At 34.9% G+C, this 14803-nt stretch overlaps 1 protein-coding gene and 1 long non-coding RNA gene across 5 annotated transcripts in view; both read right to left on the minus strand.

Moving 5' to 3' along the window:
* Positions 1–24: 24 nt before the first annotated feature.
* On the minus strand, positions 25–3325 carry LOC128316383 (uncharacterized). Its single transcript, XR_008300212.1, has 2 exons — positions 3189–3325; positions 25–2950 (listed from the first exon to the last, which is right to left on the minus strand). It is a non-coding gene; the product is annotated as an uncharacterized LOC128316383 (long non-coding RNA).
* Positions 3326–6360: 3035 nt separating this feature from the next.
* YAF2 (YY1 associated factor 2) overlaps positions 6361–14803 on the minus strand; it is a 75133-nt gene continuing 66690 nt past the window's right edge. For 3 of the 4 annotated variants that reach the window (XM_027035915.2, XM_027035917.2, XM_053226133.1), the window contains 2 exons: positions 8805–8957; positions 6361–7977 (listed from right to left, as the gene is read on the minus strand). In XM_027035915.2, the coding sequence (XP_026891716.1) occupies positions 7740–7977; positions 8805–8957 (391 nt within the window). In that variant the 3' untranslated portion in view covers positions 6361–7739. Of the gene's footprint in view, positions 7978–8804; positions 8958–14803 lie in introns of those variants that run through there. The other variant, XR_003413062.2, reaches the window with a different exon arrangement.

Here is a 14803-nt window from a genome sequence, read left to right on the forward strand (position 1 = left end):
TTTCAACAAAGAAACTAAATGTAGTAAAAATAAAGGATAATTTAATGACCCACAGATTGTTAAAATACTGAAATGGCAATTTTCATTCTTCAACAATTTATGGGAAGAGCATATCTGGAAGAATAATCATCCGTTTACTTGACATCAGGGTTCTGGACCATATCACACCCCTTAGATTCCTTTTAATTCTGTAACTAAAAAGGAAATTCTGTTGAAAAAATATATAAGGCATTCCAAAATTAGTAAATATTTTTGTATTACCCACAGTCTTAACTGGCTGTCTTGGAGTATGAGGAGCTGTGTGCATGCCCTTCTGATCATTTCCAGGATTCACACATTTTTGTATATATTTTTAAATGTCTGTTTATTTTTGAGAAAGAGAGACAGACAGAATGTAAGCAGGGGAGGGGCAGAGACAGAGAGGGAGACAAAGAATCTGAAGCAGGCTCCAGGCTCTGAGCTGTCAGCACAGATGCGGGGCTCGAACTCAACAAACCAAGAGATCATGACTTGAGCCAAAGGAAGGCAGACACTTAACCGACTGAGCCACCCAGGCACACCTGCATATTTTTATATTCTTAATTTTAAATATTGAAAACGACTTAAATATTTTTGAGGTCATAACAGTTACGTATTTCTTTCATTTACTGTATGTATGTACTCCCGAGTCTACTTTTTCATCTCTAGACCACACTCTTAATTCTCTAGTGAAAGGCTGACTATATACAAATTTTTAATCGATATTCATCTTCCCTTCATCCTGTCAAAAAGTTAATTGAGGTGGGCAAAAAGAAATTTAAAAGTAGCAATATTTGTTGTTTAAATTATGGAGATAGAGACCTCTTCCATGATCTAGAAAACTCTCAGATACAGGATAATACAAATTTCAAGAATTTTATATTCAAAAGATCAATCTTGATTATTCCTACAGGTCCTAGTATATTTTGAATATATAACTGATATTTAATGTTTTTATTTTTTTCATAAATATTCTCAAAGTCACTCTATAGCAAATGTAGGGTTCTGTTCAGCATTCCCGTCCCATTTCTGTCTACCTTTTAGTATTTTTTTTTAAATCATTTTCCTGGGGAAAAGGTAAACTCTATATCCTTTCAGAGTAAACTTCAAAAACTTTTCTATATAACTTTACTTTATAATGATCTATGCAAAATCTGATTTAATCCTTATAACACTTATATGAATTAGATGTTATTTTCTTTTAAGAAACAAGGAACCTGAAACTTAGAGAAGTTTGTTGACCCCATCACTAATAATGAAGATCCATAATTCAAATGGAAATCTTTAAGAATCCAACACACGTTTGTTTTTTCCATTATACCATGCTGTCTCACTATGAACAAATAAATGCTAATCTGAGTGATGCAAATTAGAAGTAAAAGGAAAAAGAAAAAAAAATCCATGTTATATGAAAACCCCTTAGACTGGTCTTCATTGAGATTAAAACAAAATTTACAATCTGTGAAACTCAAGTCAGATTAGGTGCAGGGCACAAAGAATCAGAAACTCAGACTAAAAGTGAAAACTACTCTCTCTTCTGGTAGGCCCCTAGTGAAATCTCATTTTCCACAGTCCATTTCCTAGAAACCTTGTTGGACTGGAGGAAGAAGTTGGAAAACAGTACTGTCAGTTTGAACAGAAAGTATTTCAGTTTAGGTATCCATTCAGACCAGTAAATGTAAGGAAAAGGTAGAACTGAGTAGGATGCAAGTGTCAAGCATTTCTCTTCATTCTCAAAAAACTCACAGGCCACATGATTCAAAAACATGGCAGTGGAAGACCAATAAATGGGGACACCTTAGCTCCTATATGATCCCTGAATTGGCTGGCATTTCCATCCACAAGGAAGGGAGAGTATGGAGGGGCTAGAGTAGGGAGGGGAGTAAGGAATATCCTATGGGCCATCCCTGTGATTCTCCCTCATTCACTCTTCAGGAACCTTCCATTCCCATTAATACAATAGATTATAATCTACTACTTTTTAAAATGGTATCAGCAAAATTAAAAGCTAGATTTGTAGGGAAATTTAGTCATGAGGAAAATTGGAATTAAAACACACATGCACAAGTTCACTGAGAAGCTGCCATCAATCAAGGTCATAATTACAACAATAGCAACATCTTTTTCCTGACCCAGGTCATCAAAAGTTGAAGGCTGAAAATAATTAAGAATTCTGATACCATCACAATTCAGAAGTCCAGTGCTTAGTTGCAAAATAAAATCAGAATTCTTGTTACCCATATTCTTTTCTATAAAGTAACTGCATCACTAGACAGCCCTGTTATATTTGGTTTCTTTTTTACTTTTATGTATTCTTAATAAAGTAAAAAAAAAAAAAAAAGATTCTTTTTTGCTCTAATTAAGTTAAACTGTCCCTTATTTATCTTATCCTGTACTGGAAACCTACGCTTTTTAATCTTTTACAAAAGAACTACCTCTTGGTCCTAAGGCAAGATCGTTTTGTTCTTCTGAGAACTCAGCCTACTTTCCTTTTTTTTAAAAAATGCTTTCATTGCCATTTTGTCCTGTAGGAGTCTTCTCCCAAATTGATTTTACACAGTATCCCAACTCTTCTCAATCTTGCTGACTCCAAAAGTAAACACAGTCTCATTTCATTGTTGCTATTATTATAAATTAAGAGAATAGGGAAAACAATATACATTAAAAAGTCTAAATTAGTAAATCTTGGAACTCACCTTAGTTTCTGAATTCTCTTGCTAAAAGAGTTATGGAAACATGAGGATGAGCTGGTAGCTTTCACTCAAACTCCCTACTTCCAGGTAGACCAGCAGATCTAAACCCAGATGTAAGCTGAAGACCTGCCACTCCTCAGGAGTTCCAATCGCAGAAGCATCCATTTCACTGGGACCTCACCCCCAAAAAGTTCTCATTGGGGCTTATCTTCACATATTGAAATGAAGCAATTCTTTAACTTTTAAAAAAAAGTATTACTGTTTAGCCTTATATACAGAAGAGATGTGAGGAACTTTATACGAACACAAGGAAAAACACTAAGGTCAGAATCTAGAAAATCTGGATCAAGAGTGACATGGCAGGCGATTAGTCCTACATTCGATTAAAAGTAAGCCTAATTTGAGATCTTTCTCAGAAATGGAAGGCAATCAATAAATTATCTGCATTATCCATAAGAAAAAGGCAAATTTCCTCACGTAAATTAAAGCTTTTCCCGAAATAGGTCCGAATAAAAATTTTCATTCAGATTCTGGGTAATGTTTCCTCATCATCTTCGCAAAAAGGAACAGCAGACCTCATTCAGCTGATTACTGATTTTTAAAAATGAGTATAGAAAAAAATGATAATCTTAACATGGTTTAAAGTCTTAAACTTTGAAAATCCAAGTTGGAGTAATGAAATGGGAGCTAGAAAACTACTATTGACACCCAACATTATCAGCTGCAACTGTCAAGAGGAGATCCAAACATCTTAGTGTGGACTTGCAGTGGATACTTAGGCCAAACTGAGTTTCCAGGGAAAAAAAAAAACAACAAACAAAAACCAAAAAACTGGCAAGCACTCCCTCTGCTACTTCTGTATCTTACATATTTTTATTGTTGCAGTAATGGCTTTGTAATTACTTACTTACAGATCCTAAGATGTGAGCTCCACATCTGTGTCCTCTTCATAACCACCCCCTGGCCCAGTGCTGGGCACACAAAATATACCCTATAAATGTTCACTGAATACGGATATAAAGACAACCTAGATCAGGAAAATACTGAAAGTATTACAATAGTAAAGTAGTTACTACACTCTACAACAACTAATGTGGAAGAAAAGAAAAAAAAAAACAAAAATGAAAAATGATTCAGAACATGAAAATGTCCCAGAGCACTGAAACCTTTCAGAGCTCTGCTTGACTTTTCCATAAAAGTACCTGGTCTTTTAAGGGCATTTCATGCACTTCAGAACTGGCCCATTCCATAAAGACAGGAATATCTGCACTGGCTAAATATAAAGGCCACATTAAAAACCTTTAAATTACCTGGGCTAGTGGGAATGTACACTCAGGAAAGTAAAGTGTTCATATAATTCAAGGTAAAACTTCTCTATGACAGCTTCTTAAAATCAACTGGTTTTGAAGAAAATGGTTTTAAAGTTACTACACATATATTGCTACCCTAGTAAATATAGCTGAAACTTTACAGATTCGTTATGAAGATCACAGCATGTTTTTCAAACATTCTCAGAGACAGACATGCTACTATTTGTTCTGCCTTCCTAGAGATTCTTCTCTATGACCACCCAGATTGTATCCCAGCACCCCATGGCCTAATTCCTATTTTTGCTGTGTTTGTTTTTCTCCTACCCCTTCCCTCATTTTTTTTCCCGTTCCTATCCTCCCTTGCCTTTGATATTGCTGAGGCGTATTTTCTATTACCCTCAATAGCCAGTGAGGGCATTCTTCTCCTTCTGCTTTCACAAAACGATCGGTCACATCCTGTATTTTGTAACCTTCAGTGTCTTTTGATTCTGCTCAGCTATTTTTGCCACTGATGACTTTTCTGCACTTCAATTTTTTCTACATTCATTGTTCCAGACAACGGAAGGTGCCTGTGGTTGAAGGCAGGGGAGGGCAGTGCCAATAAGTCAAAGTATCATTTTATGTTTATCCTTTTCCTTATACATTCACTTTTCTGTTTTCAGTTAATTTTCAAAGTACAGTACAGATGTTCTATCAATTGCCCAATTCCTGTATCAGGTCTTTAAAAGATTCCAGAAGAGGTAATTTGCAGACCAAGCAAATAAGTAAAATAAGTGCCTCAGTGGAAACGAAAACTTCTAGACCATTTAGCATCAATGCATAGAACATGCAGAAACTACATTTTTAGGCAATAAGGATTTCTGCCTAAAAGAAAGATAATAAATATGCTATCAACTTAGACAAGCTGAAGTTCTCTTCCTTTTTAATGTTTTCACTTTGTCTACTATCACTATAATTTTAGGAAAGCATTTAACAAAAATAAAACCTTTAAGTCAACTATTTCTACTGTGTAATACAAAAGGTTTTAAGAATATGTATTTCTGGTATGCCTCAAATTATATCTTCACTCTTAATTATATCAAAATAAGGTAATAAACTCTGAAAAACATTCAAATTCTTTTTGTATGGAATTTGGTTAAAAGAACCCACTGCTAAAACTACAGGGTAAACCAATGAAAGAGTTTAAAATGTACACTAAGCCCAGGCTCTGAATCTTTTTGCATATTTTAACATTAGGTATATTTGTGGAATTTGGGTCTGTTTCCTGGTTTGGAAGTGTATTTGAGGTAGGGTGAAATTAAAGCAAGTGAAGATAATTGTGATTAATGAGAGGAAAACAAAATTTCAAACTAGCCAACTCAGTTCATTTGTCCTAGCTCCAAGTGCATACCAACAGAAAGTTGGCTGATCTGGGATCAGAGCAAACATCTGATGTGGAAAATTCAGTGTAACCCACAGAACACAATCCTTTTGGTCACCCAAGAGGGTGTGCAAATAATTTTTGTTACAAAGAGTATTTTTGCATTTTCGTAATGGGATTTTACCTATAAAGATAGTAAAGGCTCATTTACTGAGCAACCAGTGTGTGTCATGTAATTAATAAGAATTTTATATGGATTGATATTTAATCGTCACAACAACTTGATGAGTTAGAATTGATTACCATTATCCCTGTTTAATAGATGGGAAGAGACCTTGAGTAATTCACTCAAGCTCACTTAGGCTCTATAACAGAGATTCAAAGCATAAGACACCAGTTAGCACTCTAAATTTCCATACTATATACTCCCCACTTATATAAAAAGATGCCTATACTCCATTCTGGTAAAATCCCATTTCTGTCAGATTTTTCTGTCTTACAGTCCATTTAAAATACATCCTCAAAGTTTTTGATCATCATAAGACCCAGTGCCTCCAGAGCATAGTTTTGATTTAAAAATTAGAAGATTTTCCCTATTACAATTATTACTTGTAATTTTTACTGTGTCTAAAATTTGAAACATTTGAAACATGTTGAAAAACAGTAATATATGACAAAAAATTTTCATGTTTTAAAAGAACATAACCAGTTAGCTGGGGCTCCATTGAAAGTATCTTATAATAAAAACAAATTTTAATTTTTCATTTAACAACACTAAAGAATGAGGTATATAAATGTTTTAATCACAGACTTTTACTGTATGCAATTAACTGTACTTCACAACTAGCATCTTACAAAAAAGATAGTCCCATTGTGCCTGGAAAAAGTACTGCAATTAAACGGAAAATTACATTACCACAAGAAACCACCAAATACACAACTGTCAGGGTCTACAGGTTGTTTTTTTTTTGTTTGTTTGTTTTTGTTTTTCGTTTTTTTTCTGTTCTTCAAATGCAATCATAGTGTTTTTAAGTGGTATTTTGTATCCAGGTTATGTTTTTAAGTTAATTTATATTCCAGAAGTCTCCTAGAGGTGGATACATATTAAGCAAATGGCTAAAAGAAGCAGGAGACCCTATGAGAATTTAAGAAGTACTGTGTGGTTTCTAGGCTGGATTTTTAAATACAACATGAAACACATTATTTCTTGTAAACAAAAATGCAAAATCTGTAGTCATAAAAATATTTTATTGGTAATTTTACATAATAGTAAGTGGGGCTGTAAATATTTTTTAAATTTCAGGATATTGATAAATGCATAAACTGGCAGTTGTGTCTGAAAATAGGATACTATGATTTTCATAAAAATCATTATATTTAATAAGAGGCCAATTAAACTGATTTAAGATTAGTTATTTCCCAGGTCTGTGCAACAGTTCCCATTTCTGTATTAATTAGATTCATACTTCTATGACCCTGCACAAGTTTGGGGCAAGACAACAGTGATAAAACTATTATTAAGTTAAAGCTTTTCCAAAATTGCAGCTTTTAAAATATGTCAGGTTTCTTTTCTGTTTTTGCCAAATGTTTATAATTATTTGAACTGTAATGTTTTATTTCATACAGAAAACATACCAGTGTTCAATGACAAGAGGACTAAACCTGAATTATAAAGCTAAATAATCAATGTTTTATTGTTTACTACTCTGCTAGTAAAACATTACAATAATGAATGTTTTAAAAGATAAACAAACAAAAACAAAGATAAAACCAGAAACATAATTCAGGAACAATAATTTAGTAAAATGTGTCAAAAACATTGGCAACGGTTCATACAAATTCTTTATTTAATAACAATTTTCCTATTTAACCACACCAAGTACCAGCAGGTGTATTTAAGAGGATAACCATTAAGAAAATCCTGTTGCAGCAATAGTTGATTAAGTTGATCTTTGACTTGTATACATATAACTATTTGTTTCACAATTCTCAAATAATACATATTTAGGCAGCTTGCACTATGTTATAAAAATTGAAATTCATACATGCCAATAGTAGAGAATTATGTGTTAGAATTCACTAAACTAAAAGTGAAAATAGACTTACCAGTAACACTGCATAATGAATAATTCAACCACATTTTCATGGCACCTTTAACTGTGGAGACCAAAATGTTAAATTTGAAAATTTTTGGTAGGCATAGATTGCAATAAATTCTAACAAATTTCTATCTTATGTAAAACGCAAATTATGGATTGTGCATGAATATGTTTGTCATGAAAATGTGGTACCTCTTGGCATAATCTGTGTATTTGCATGTTATGACAGAAGTGACTAAGAAACTGGAGAAAATAAACTTTAATGAGATTCTCCATTCAGTGATGAGGCTTCTCCTCTGGGTGAAGATGACCTGGACATTCCCCTCTCTGTGTTATCAGAGCTAGACCCACTCTGACTGTGTTGATCTGCAGAAGCAGCACTAGATGCAGGCGGTGACTTCGTTTTCTCCTTAAAGTCTGTAATAATGACTGTCAGATCTCCAACGGTAACTTCCAAATGCTGAGCACTACTCCGATCCACGTTTTTCAATCTTGGCCTAAACACAAAAAATGATTATATTTTAAACTAGCTTCTCTTTCTACCAACTTTGTGAACATATACTGAATAAATCAGGTAAAAATAACAAAATGAATGCATCTATATTTAAGGCTCTAGATTCATGTTTAACTAGCCAAAAAAAAAAGTATAATTAAATGTTTTAAATCATTAACATTAATCAAACCAATCATTGATGAATCTTCTTCAACATGACAAACTGATACTCTGGAGGCAATGGTCTCTTAATTGTGCTTTTATAGCTTTATCATAATTTTGCAGATAGCTTATAAGTTTTACTAAAATAAATGTTTTAAGACAGTAATGACATAGTTGTATCACAGAGTAAGCTGATAACTATTAAGGCTCAGTTATATGTAAGGCTGTTATTCCACAGATGTGCACTGATAAGGCATCATGATTACCTATTCTGCCTGTACCCAAGAAGATTTTAACTGGTCAAAGCCCATGCAAGTATCTGTTCAGTATTGTGAATATCACTCCTGGCTTTATGACTAAAAAAGAAATAGCTCAAGCACAAATGTCTTTTAATCTAAAAAAGGAAGGAAGGGAGGGAGGGAGGGAGGGAGGGAGGGAGGGAAAAGGAAAGAGAAAGGAAACCTTACATTTAAGCTTATATTGGTGGCTTCTGTGTTTAATTTCTAATATACTTCTTAAACTCAGAAAAACACTTTCATGATATTTTATAATAAAGGAGATAAAATCTCTTCTACTCTGTATATGAATAGATTAATTTCAAAAGAGAATATTAAATTAATGGTTTATTTTATTATTTCAAAAGTGCCATAAAACACTCTTCAAATTTACCTGGTTTTCTTATGACTGTTCTTTTTGCTAGTTGTTTCCTTTTCACTCTTTTCTTTTTCTACTTTATCTTTTTTCTCTTTCTTTGACTGTGTAGGGGGCACAAACTGCTGGGTAACCTGCTGTGCAACCAACTGGGAGACAGGTCGAGGTTTCCTGTGTGCATGTTAAAAAGAAAGTTTTTTTTATTATAACTTAAGAAAATACATTCTTTATGAGACTAGCTCTGATTATAAGAATACAGGTACACAACATTATTTTCAAGTACAAAAAATCCTTATATGTGAGATAATTTAATGTGCAATTTAACAGATTTTACACACATACACACACACAAACAAATTACTGTCTTTCCTATCCAACAAAAACAAAACTATAATAACAGTTAAAAGGTATAGCCCAAGATATATGGTCAAACCATGAGAATATAACTGTTACATAAGTCAATGTGAAAATTATTTAAAAAAGTATATCAAACTGAATGCTCATAGGGAAGCACACATATAAATAAACATGAATTTCAAAAATTTAAACTTGAAAATTTATACTGAAATAACATTTAAATATATCCCTTCTCCTTCATAGAAGGAAATAGCTAACCTAACCACCTGTGACAATGGCTATTTGTTCTTTCCTCTAAAATCTTTCACTTAATTTAATAAGTATTTGAGTGTCAAATTTTCTCACTCTTTATTGCTAAAATCTTTAAGGTTCCTTTTATCTCTAGCCACAATCTCAGCGTGCTTTTCTGACCTTGGCAATCTGTCTAGTCCTTTGAGACTTGCCTATTCACTCATTTATTCACTTAAAAAACATTAATTGAGAAACTATTGCAAAAATTGCACCATGATATCTGAAATGTTGCTTCACTTCACGCTTTAGTGACAGTACTAACTGTCATTCTACTTGTCAAGGATCCCTCCAGCTTTATGGTAGAACTTGGGCAACTGTGGTCAAGATTCGAAGTAAACAATCTCTAAGTTCTTAAAATGAGAGACAGAAGAGTGAGGAGGGGAGTGAAAATGGGAGGAGTGAAAAAGTGAGGGAAGGGAGAATAAGATAAACATAAATTTTAGCAGCTGGTCTACAAAACAATAGTAATTTTATTGCATGGAAAATCCTGAACCCATTTTGGTCAGTAGAGTTATTAAAGAATCTTTTCTTGTTGTTCCTCTAAAGCCATGACAAAATAGAAACCAATGAGAAAATACTGCACTATCTACAATTCAAAACTTTAAGGAGGAATCCTTTTAAGGAGTAAATAGGAAACACAGTATGTAATCAGGTATCAGTAGATGGATAATGAATTTTGTTCAGAGCCTACAGAGTCTGAAGTACAGAAAGCATATCCAGGAAAGATGTACAACACAATTTAAGAAGTAGGGTTGACACAGATATCAGGGTTAATTATGTAGATTAAGAGTTATACAAATGAAAGTGATATTGAAAGCATGGTGATTAATGGCTGAGCTCGTAAGGAAGTAAAGTTTTTAAAAAATGGATTAAAACAATGTTTTTTGGAGCACCTGGGTGGTTTAGCTGGTTAAGCTTGCAGCTCCGGTCATCTCTGCATCAGGCTCTGCACTGACAGCTTGGGGCCTGCTTGGGATTCTCTCTTCCTCTCTCTCTCTGCCTCTCTCCTGCACATACACACTCTCTCTCAAAATAAACTTTAAAAACACACACAATGGTTCTTAAATTTAAGGTACATCAGGATCACCAGGAAGGCCTGTTTATGGCTTGCTTGGCCCTACTCCCAGAGTTTCCAATTCAGTAGGCCTAATAATCTGCATTTCTAACTGGTTTCTGAGTTAGTTGATGCCTCTGATCTAGCCCAAAAAGAAGCTTGAAGAGCTGCAATATGTTGTTACTAGTGCCGAATAAAGATTGAGATGGAGAGCAGGGAATGGCAAGGCAATGAAGAAAAAAAACAAGGCTAAACAGATAGGAAGGAATCCAATAGTAAAAAGCTAAGGAGTCTGACTTACCCTTAAAAGATGGGAGATCACTGAAGAAATTCAGAATTTAATTTTACAAAAATTACTGGCAGCAGTATAAAGGGGAAAGGTACCTCAGAGTGGCAGGGAAACTGTCAGGAAAGCTACTTTAATAGATTAGGCAAAAATAAAAAGGGCTTGAACTAAGGAAGCAGCAGAGGGGTTATTTAAGACAGGCTGAAGAAGTAGAATCAAAGACCTGGTAACTAATTATGTATACCTTTCTTAACCAACAAATATTCCTCTAGAAAAACACAGAAATCCTTGTCCTCATGCAGCCAATATTATGTGGGTGGAATCAAAAAATAGTCTTAAACGTTCATTTAAATGCTATGGGAAAAAAATGAGGAACATAGAGATTATTGGAAGAGTTGCAGTTTTTTATTATGTTTCCTTTTCTAGCATGTAAATCTCCACAAGGAAAGGGATGATATCAGCTTTATGCACCACTGTAAAACTTAGTACCTAGCACAGTTCTGAAAAATGCTAGATACTTAGTATTTGTTGTTGAACGATAAAATCAAGTTTAACAAGGAAGAAACATGTTTTTTGTTTTTTGGTTTTTGTTTTTTAAGAAAAGGAGTACTGTACAGGTACCTGGGTGGCTCATTCAGTTGAGCATCCGACTCTTGATTTTGGCTCAGGTCATGATTCCACGGTGGTGGGATCAAGCCCTGTATTGGGCTCCATGTGGAGCGTGGAGCGTGCTTGGGATTCATGGTCTCTCTCTCTTGCATACATACATATACTCTCAAATTAAATTAAAAAGAAAAAAGAGTACTGTCTCTAAGGTTACTCACTAGACAGGATCAACCACTCACTACACAGAGGTAAACAAGTAGTAAAGTAAGAGCAGGAAGAAATAATTTATCTTTTAATTATGTTGTAAAGTGGAAAAAGAAAAAAAAGCTCAGGGGTGCATGGGTGGCTCAGTGGGTTGGGCATCCGACTTCAGCTCAGGTCACGATCTCACGGTTCGTGGGTTTGAGCCCCGGGTCGGGCTCTGTGCTGACAGCTCAGAGCCTGGAGCCTGCTTCGGATTCTGTGTCTCCCCCTCTCTCTGCCCCTCCCCTGCTCATGCTCTGTCTCTCTCTGTCCCAAAAATAAAACATTAAAAAAAAATTTTTTTTAAGAAAAAAGCTCAAAGGTGTGGCAGGTTTGAGAAAATATTTGTTTAAACTAGTACCTAGTGAATAGTGAATCACCTAAAATTGAGTCATTCCAAGATATAAAATGCAATGGAGATATAGTCATCATTTGGTCTCCCAAGGTAATATGGATCTCTGAATATCTTCCTTCCATAATAAATGAAGGTTTAACAACTTCCTTCATTATATATTGTGTGTGCGTGTGTATATATATATATATATATATATACACGCACACACATATATATACACACATACACACACACACACATATATTATTACATGTATATAGTATATATTATTATATGGTATATATATTGTACTGTCACTCCCTCCATCCTAAAATTTAGTGCAAAATAAGTTAACAAAAATTTTAGTGATTAAATTGAACTAAAATAAAATTACAAACGCTGAAATAAATTTACATGCTTTTTGAACCAGAGGAGAAATCCCGACATTTCTATCAATAAACTGATGTTAGTTATTGAGTAGTGGCCATTATTACTAACAAGATATATACATTTTATTTATATTATCTTTATTTAGTATTGCCTATAAGTAAAATAGCATATTTTTCTAGGTTTTCCTGTATTCGTTAATGAGCGAACCCCAATGCTGTTTTCCCGTAAGATCTGAATATCTCAATCATGGATTCTCTGATCAAGATTTTCAGGAACATGATTCTTGTGCTGTGATTAAGTACAGAATATTTTTATGACATGATCAATCACTCCCTCAAACCTCCAGCATTTGTCTCCCAAGTGAGTATCCATCTACTATGTGATACTGTTCCTCAACATCTCACTCCCATTTTTTTTAAGTTTATTTATTTTCTGTGTGTGTGAGAGAGAGACAGCACATGCACCATTGGGGGAGGGACAGAGAGGGGGAGAGAGAGAGTATCCCAAGCAGGGTCTGGAGCTGTGCAGAGCCTCTTTCAGGGCTTGATCTTACAAACTGTGAGATCATGACCTGAGCCAAAATCAAGAGTCCGATGGTTAACCAACTGAGCCACCCAGGCGCCCCCTCCCTCCTGCTTTTATGTGAGAAAGGAACAATCCTAATTTCCCAACTCTGGTCTCTTGTAACTGTTGCCAAGTCTTTTTCATATTTAAGAAGTGTTACCTCTCCAGAATCTTTCTAGAATCATTTCCCTTTTTTATATGACCCATCAATCTGAAAAATATTAGAGCATGATTTGCTTCATAACCTCATGGTTAATTTATAATTTATTTTTAAATGAGTTATGAATTTAAAATTTGTGTTATACTCTCAGTGTTAAGAACAAACTACTTAATAAATGCACACAGAAAGAACAATTAGTTAAACTGGTCAGGTGAGGGGCTGGACCGGAAAACAAGCTAGAAGACTACCACATCAAACTGGAAGTGAAGTAATAATAGTAAGGGTCTATTCCGTGGATAGTCAGGAGAATGGCATTGAAGCAGTGAACCCGATGACATTTCATAAGGATAACCCAATCGGATGCATACCTGAGTAAGAGGGATAATGAACTCTCCCCCAAATGGGAATAAAACTGAAAGAAATGGGGGGAATTTCTAAGGGCGGTGCTGTGTACTGAATGTTCGTGTCCCTTGCAAAATTCATTTATTAAAATCCTACCTTTCCAAGGTGATAGTATTAGGTTGGGGGGGGGGGGTCTTTGAGAGGTGACTGGGTCATGTGGGTATAGCCCTTATGATTAGTGCTCTTATAAGAGACCCCAGAGAGATCCCTTGCCTCTTCTGCCATGTAAGAAAATGGCTGTCAATGAGGAAGTGGCTCCTTATCAGGCAGCTAATCTGCCAGGGCCATGATCCTAAACTTGTAGCCTCCAGAACTGTGAGAAATTAATGTTCGTTGCTCATAAGCCACCTCATTTATGGTATTTTGATACAGCAGCTCAAATGGGCTAAGACAGTTGCAGGAAAGCCAAGAACAGGTCTACTCTAAATAGGGGGTACTGACATGCTTGGTGTTAATTATGTTGGATTTATAGATTTAATAAAATATATGTTAGTGATGAATCAGTGAATTCTACTCCTGAAACCAATATTGTATTCTATGTTAACTAACTAGAATTTCAATAAAAATTTATAAAAGATTTAATAAAATATAAGCAAGGCAGTCCTTTGGGCAAGTGTGAATGCAAGACTAGTGGTGTAATAAACCACCATGTAATCTCTGTAACTAATGTTATTGATTTTGTTATCTTTCAATCACCAACAAATCTATAGTGGTTCCCTTTTCCCTTAAGAAAAATGTTATTTATTTCTGTTCTTGAGTAGTTATACCTGTTTCTCTCTCTTTTCATCTTAGACTTTCCTAAATGTGTAATGCTCCATTCCTTTATTCTTATTTTAATGATGGCTGATTGTTACTTAAAGATTATGATTTACCTAAAACTCCATTGTTCTAGGGTTATTTGATCTGGTTCAACTTCGGGAGAAAAGCAGCACAAAATATAAATACGCAAGTATACATATGGGTTAATTACTGAAATGAAATTCTCTGCTGCTCTCTAGAGGCTGAATGTGCTTTAAAGATCTTTCACTGAAGGTAGGGGGAACACAGCTTACCTTTTCAACATATCATAAAGTTCACCCTCACCATGCCCTACTGAAAAGAAAGCCCTCATATCTCCAGGGATATTAAGAAAGCTGGGGGCCCACACCTGGGTGGCTGAGTTGGTTAAGCATCTGACTTCAGCTCAGGTCATGATCTCTCAGTTTGTGAGTTCGAGGCCCATGTCAAGTTCTGTGCTGCCAGCTTGGAGCCTGGAGCCTGCTTTGGATTCTGTGTCTCCATCACTCTCTGCCCCTCCTCTGCTCTCTCTCTCTCTCCCTCAAAAATAAAC

The sequence above is a fragment of the Acinonyx jubatus genome, chromosome B4 (genome assembly GCF_027475565.1).
Source record: "Acinonyx jubatus isolate Ajub_Pintada_27869175 chromosome B4, VMU_Ajub_asm_v1.0, whole genome shotgun sequence".
Lineage (NCBI taxonomy): Eukaryota > Metazoa > Chordata > Mammalia > Carnivora > Felidae > Acinonyx > Acinonyx jubatus.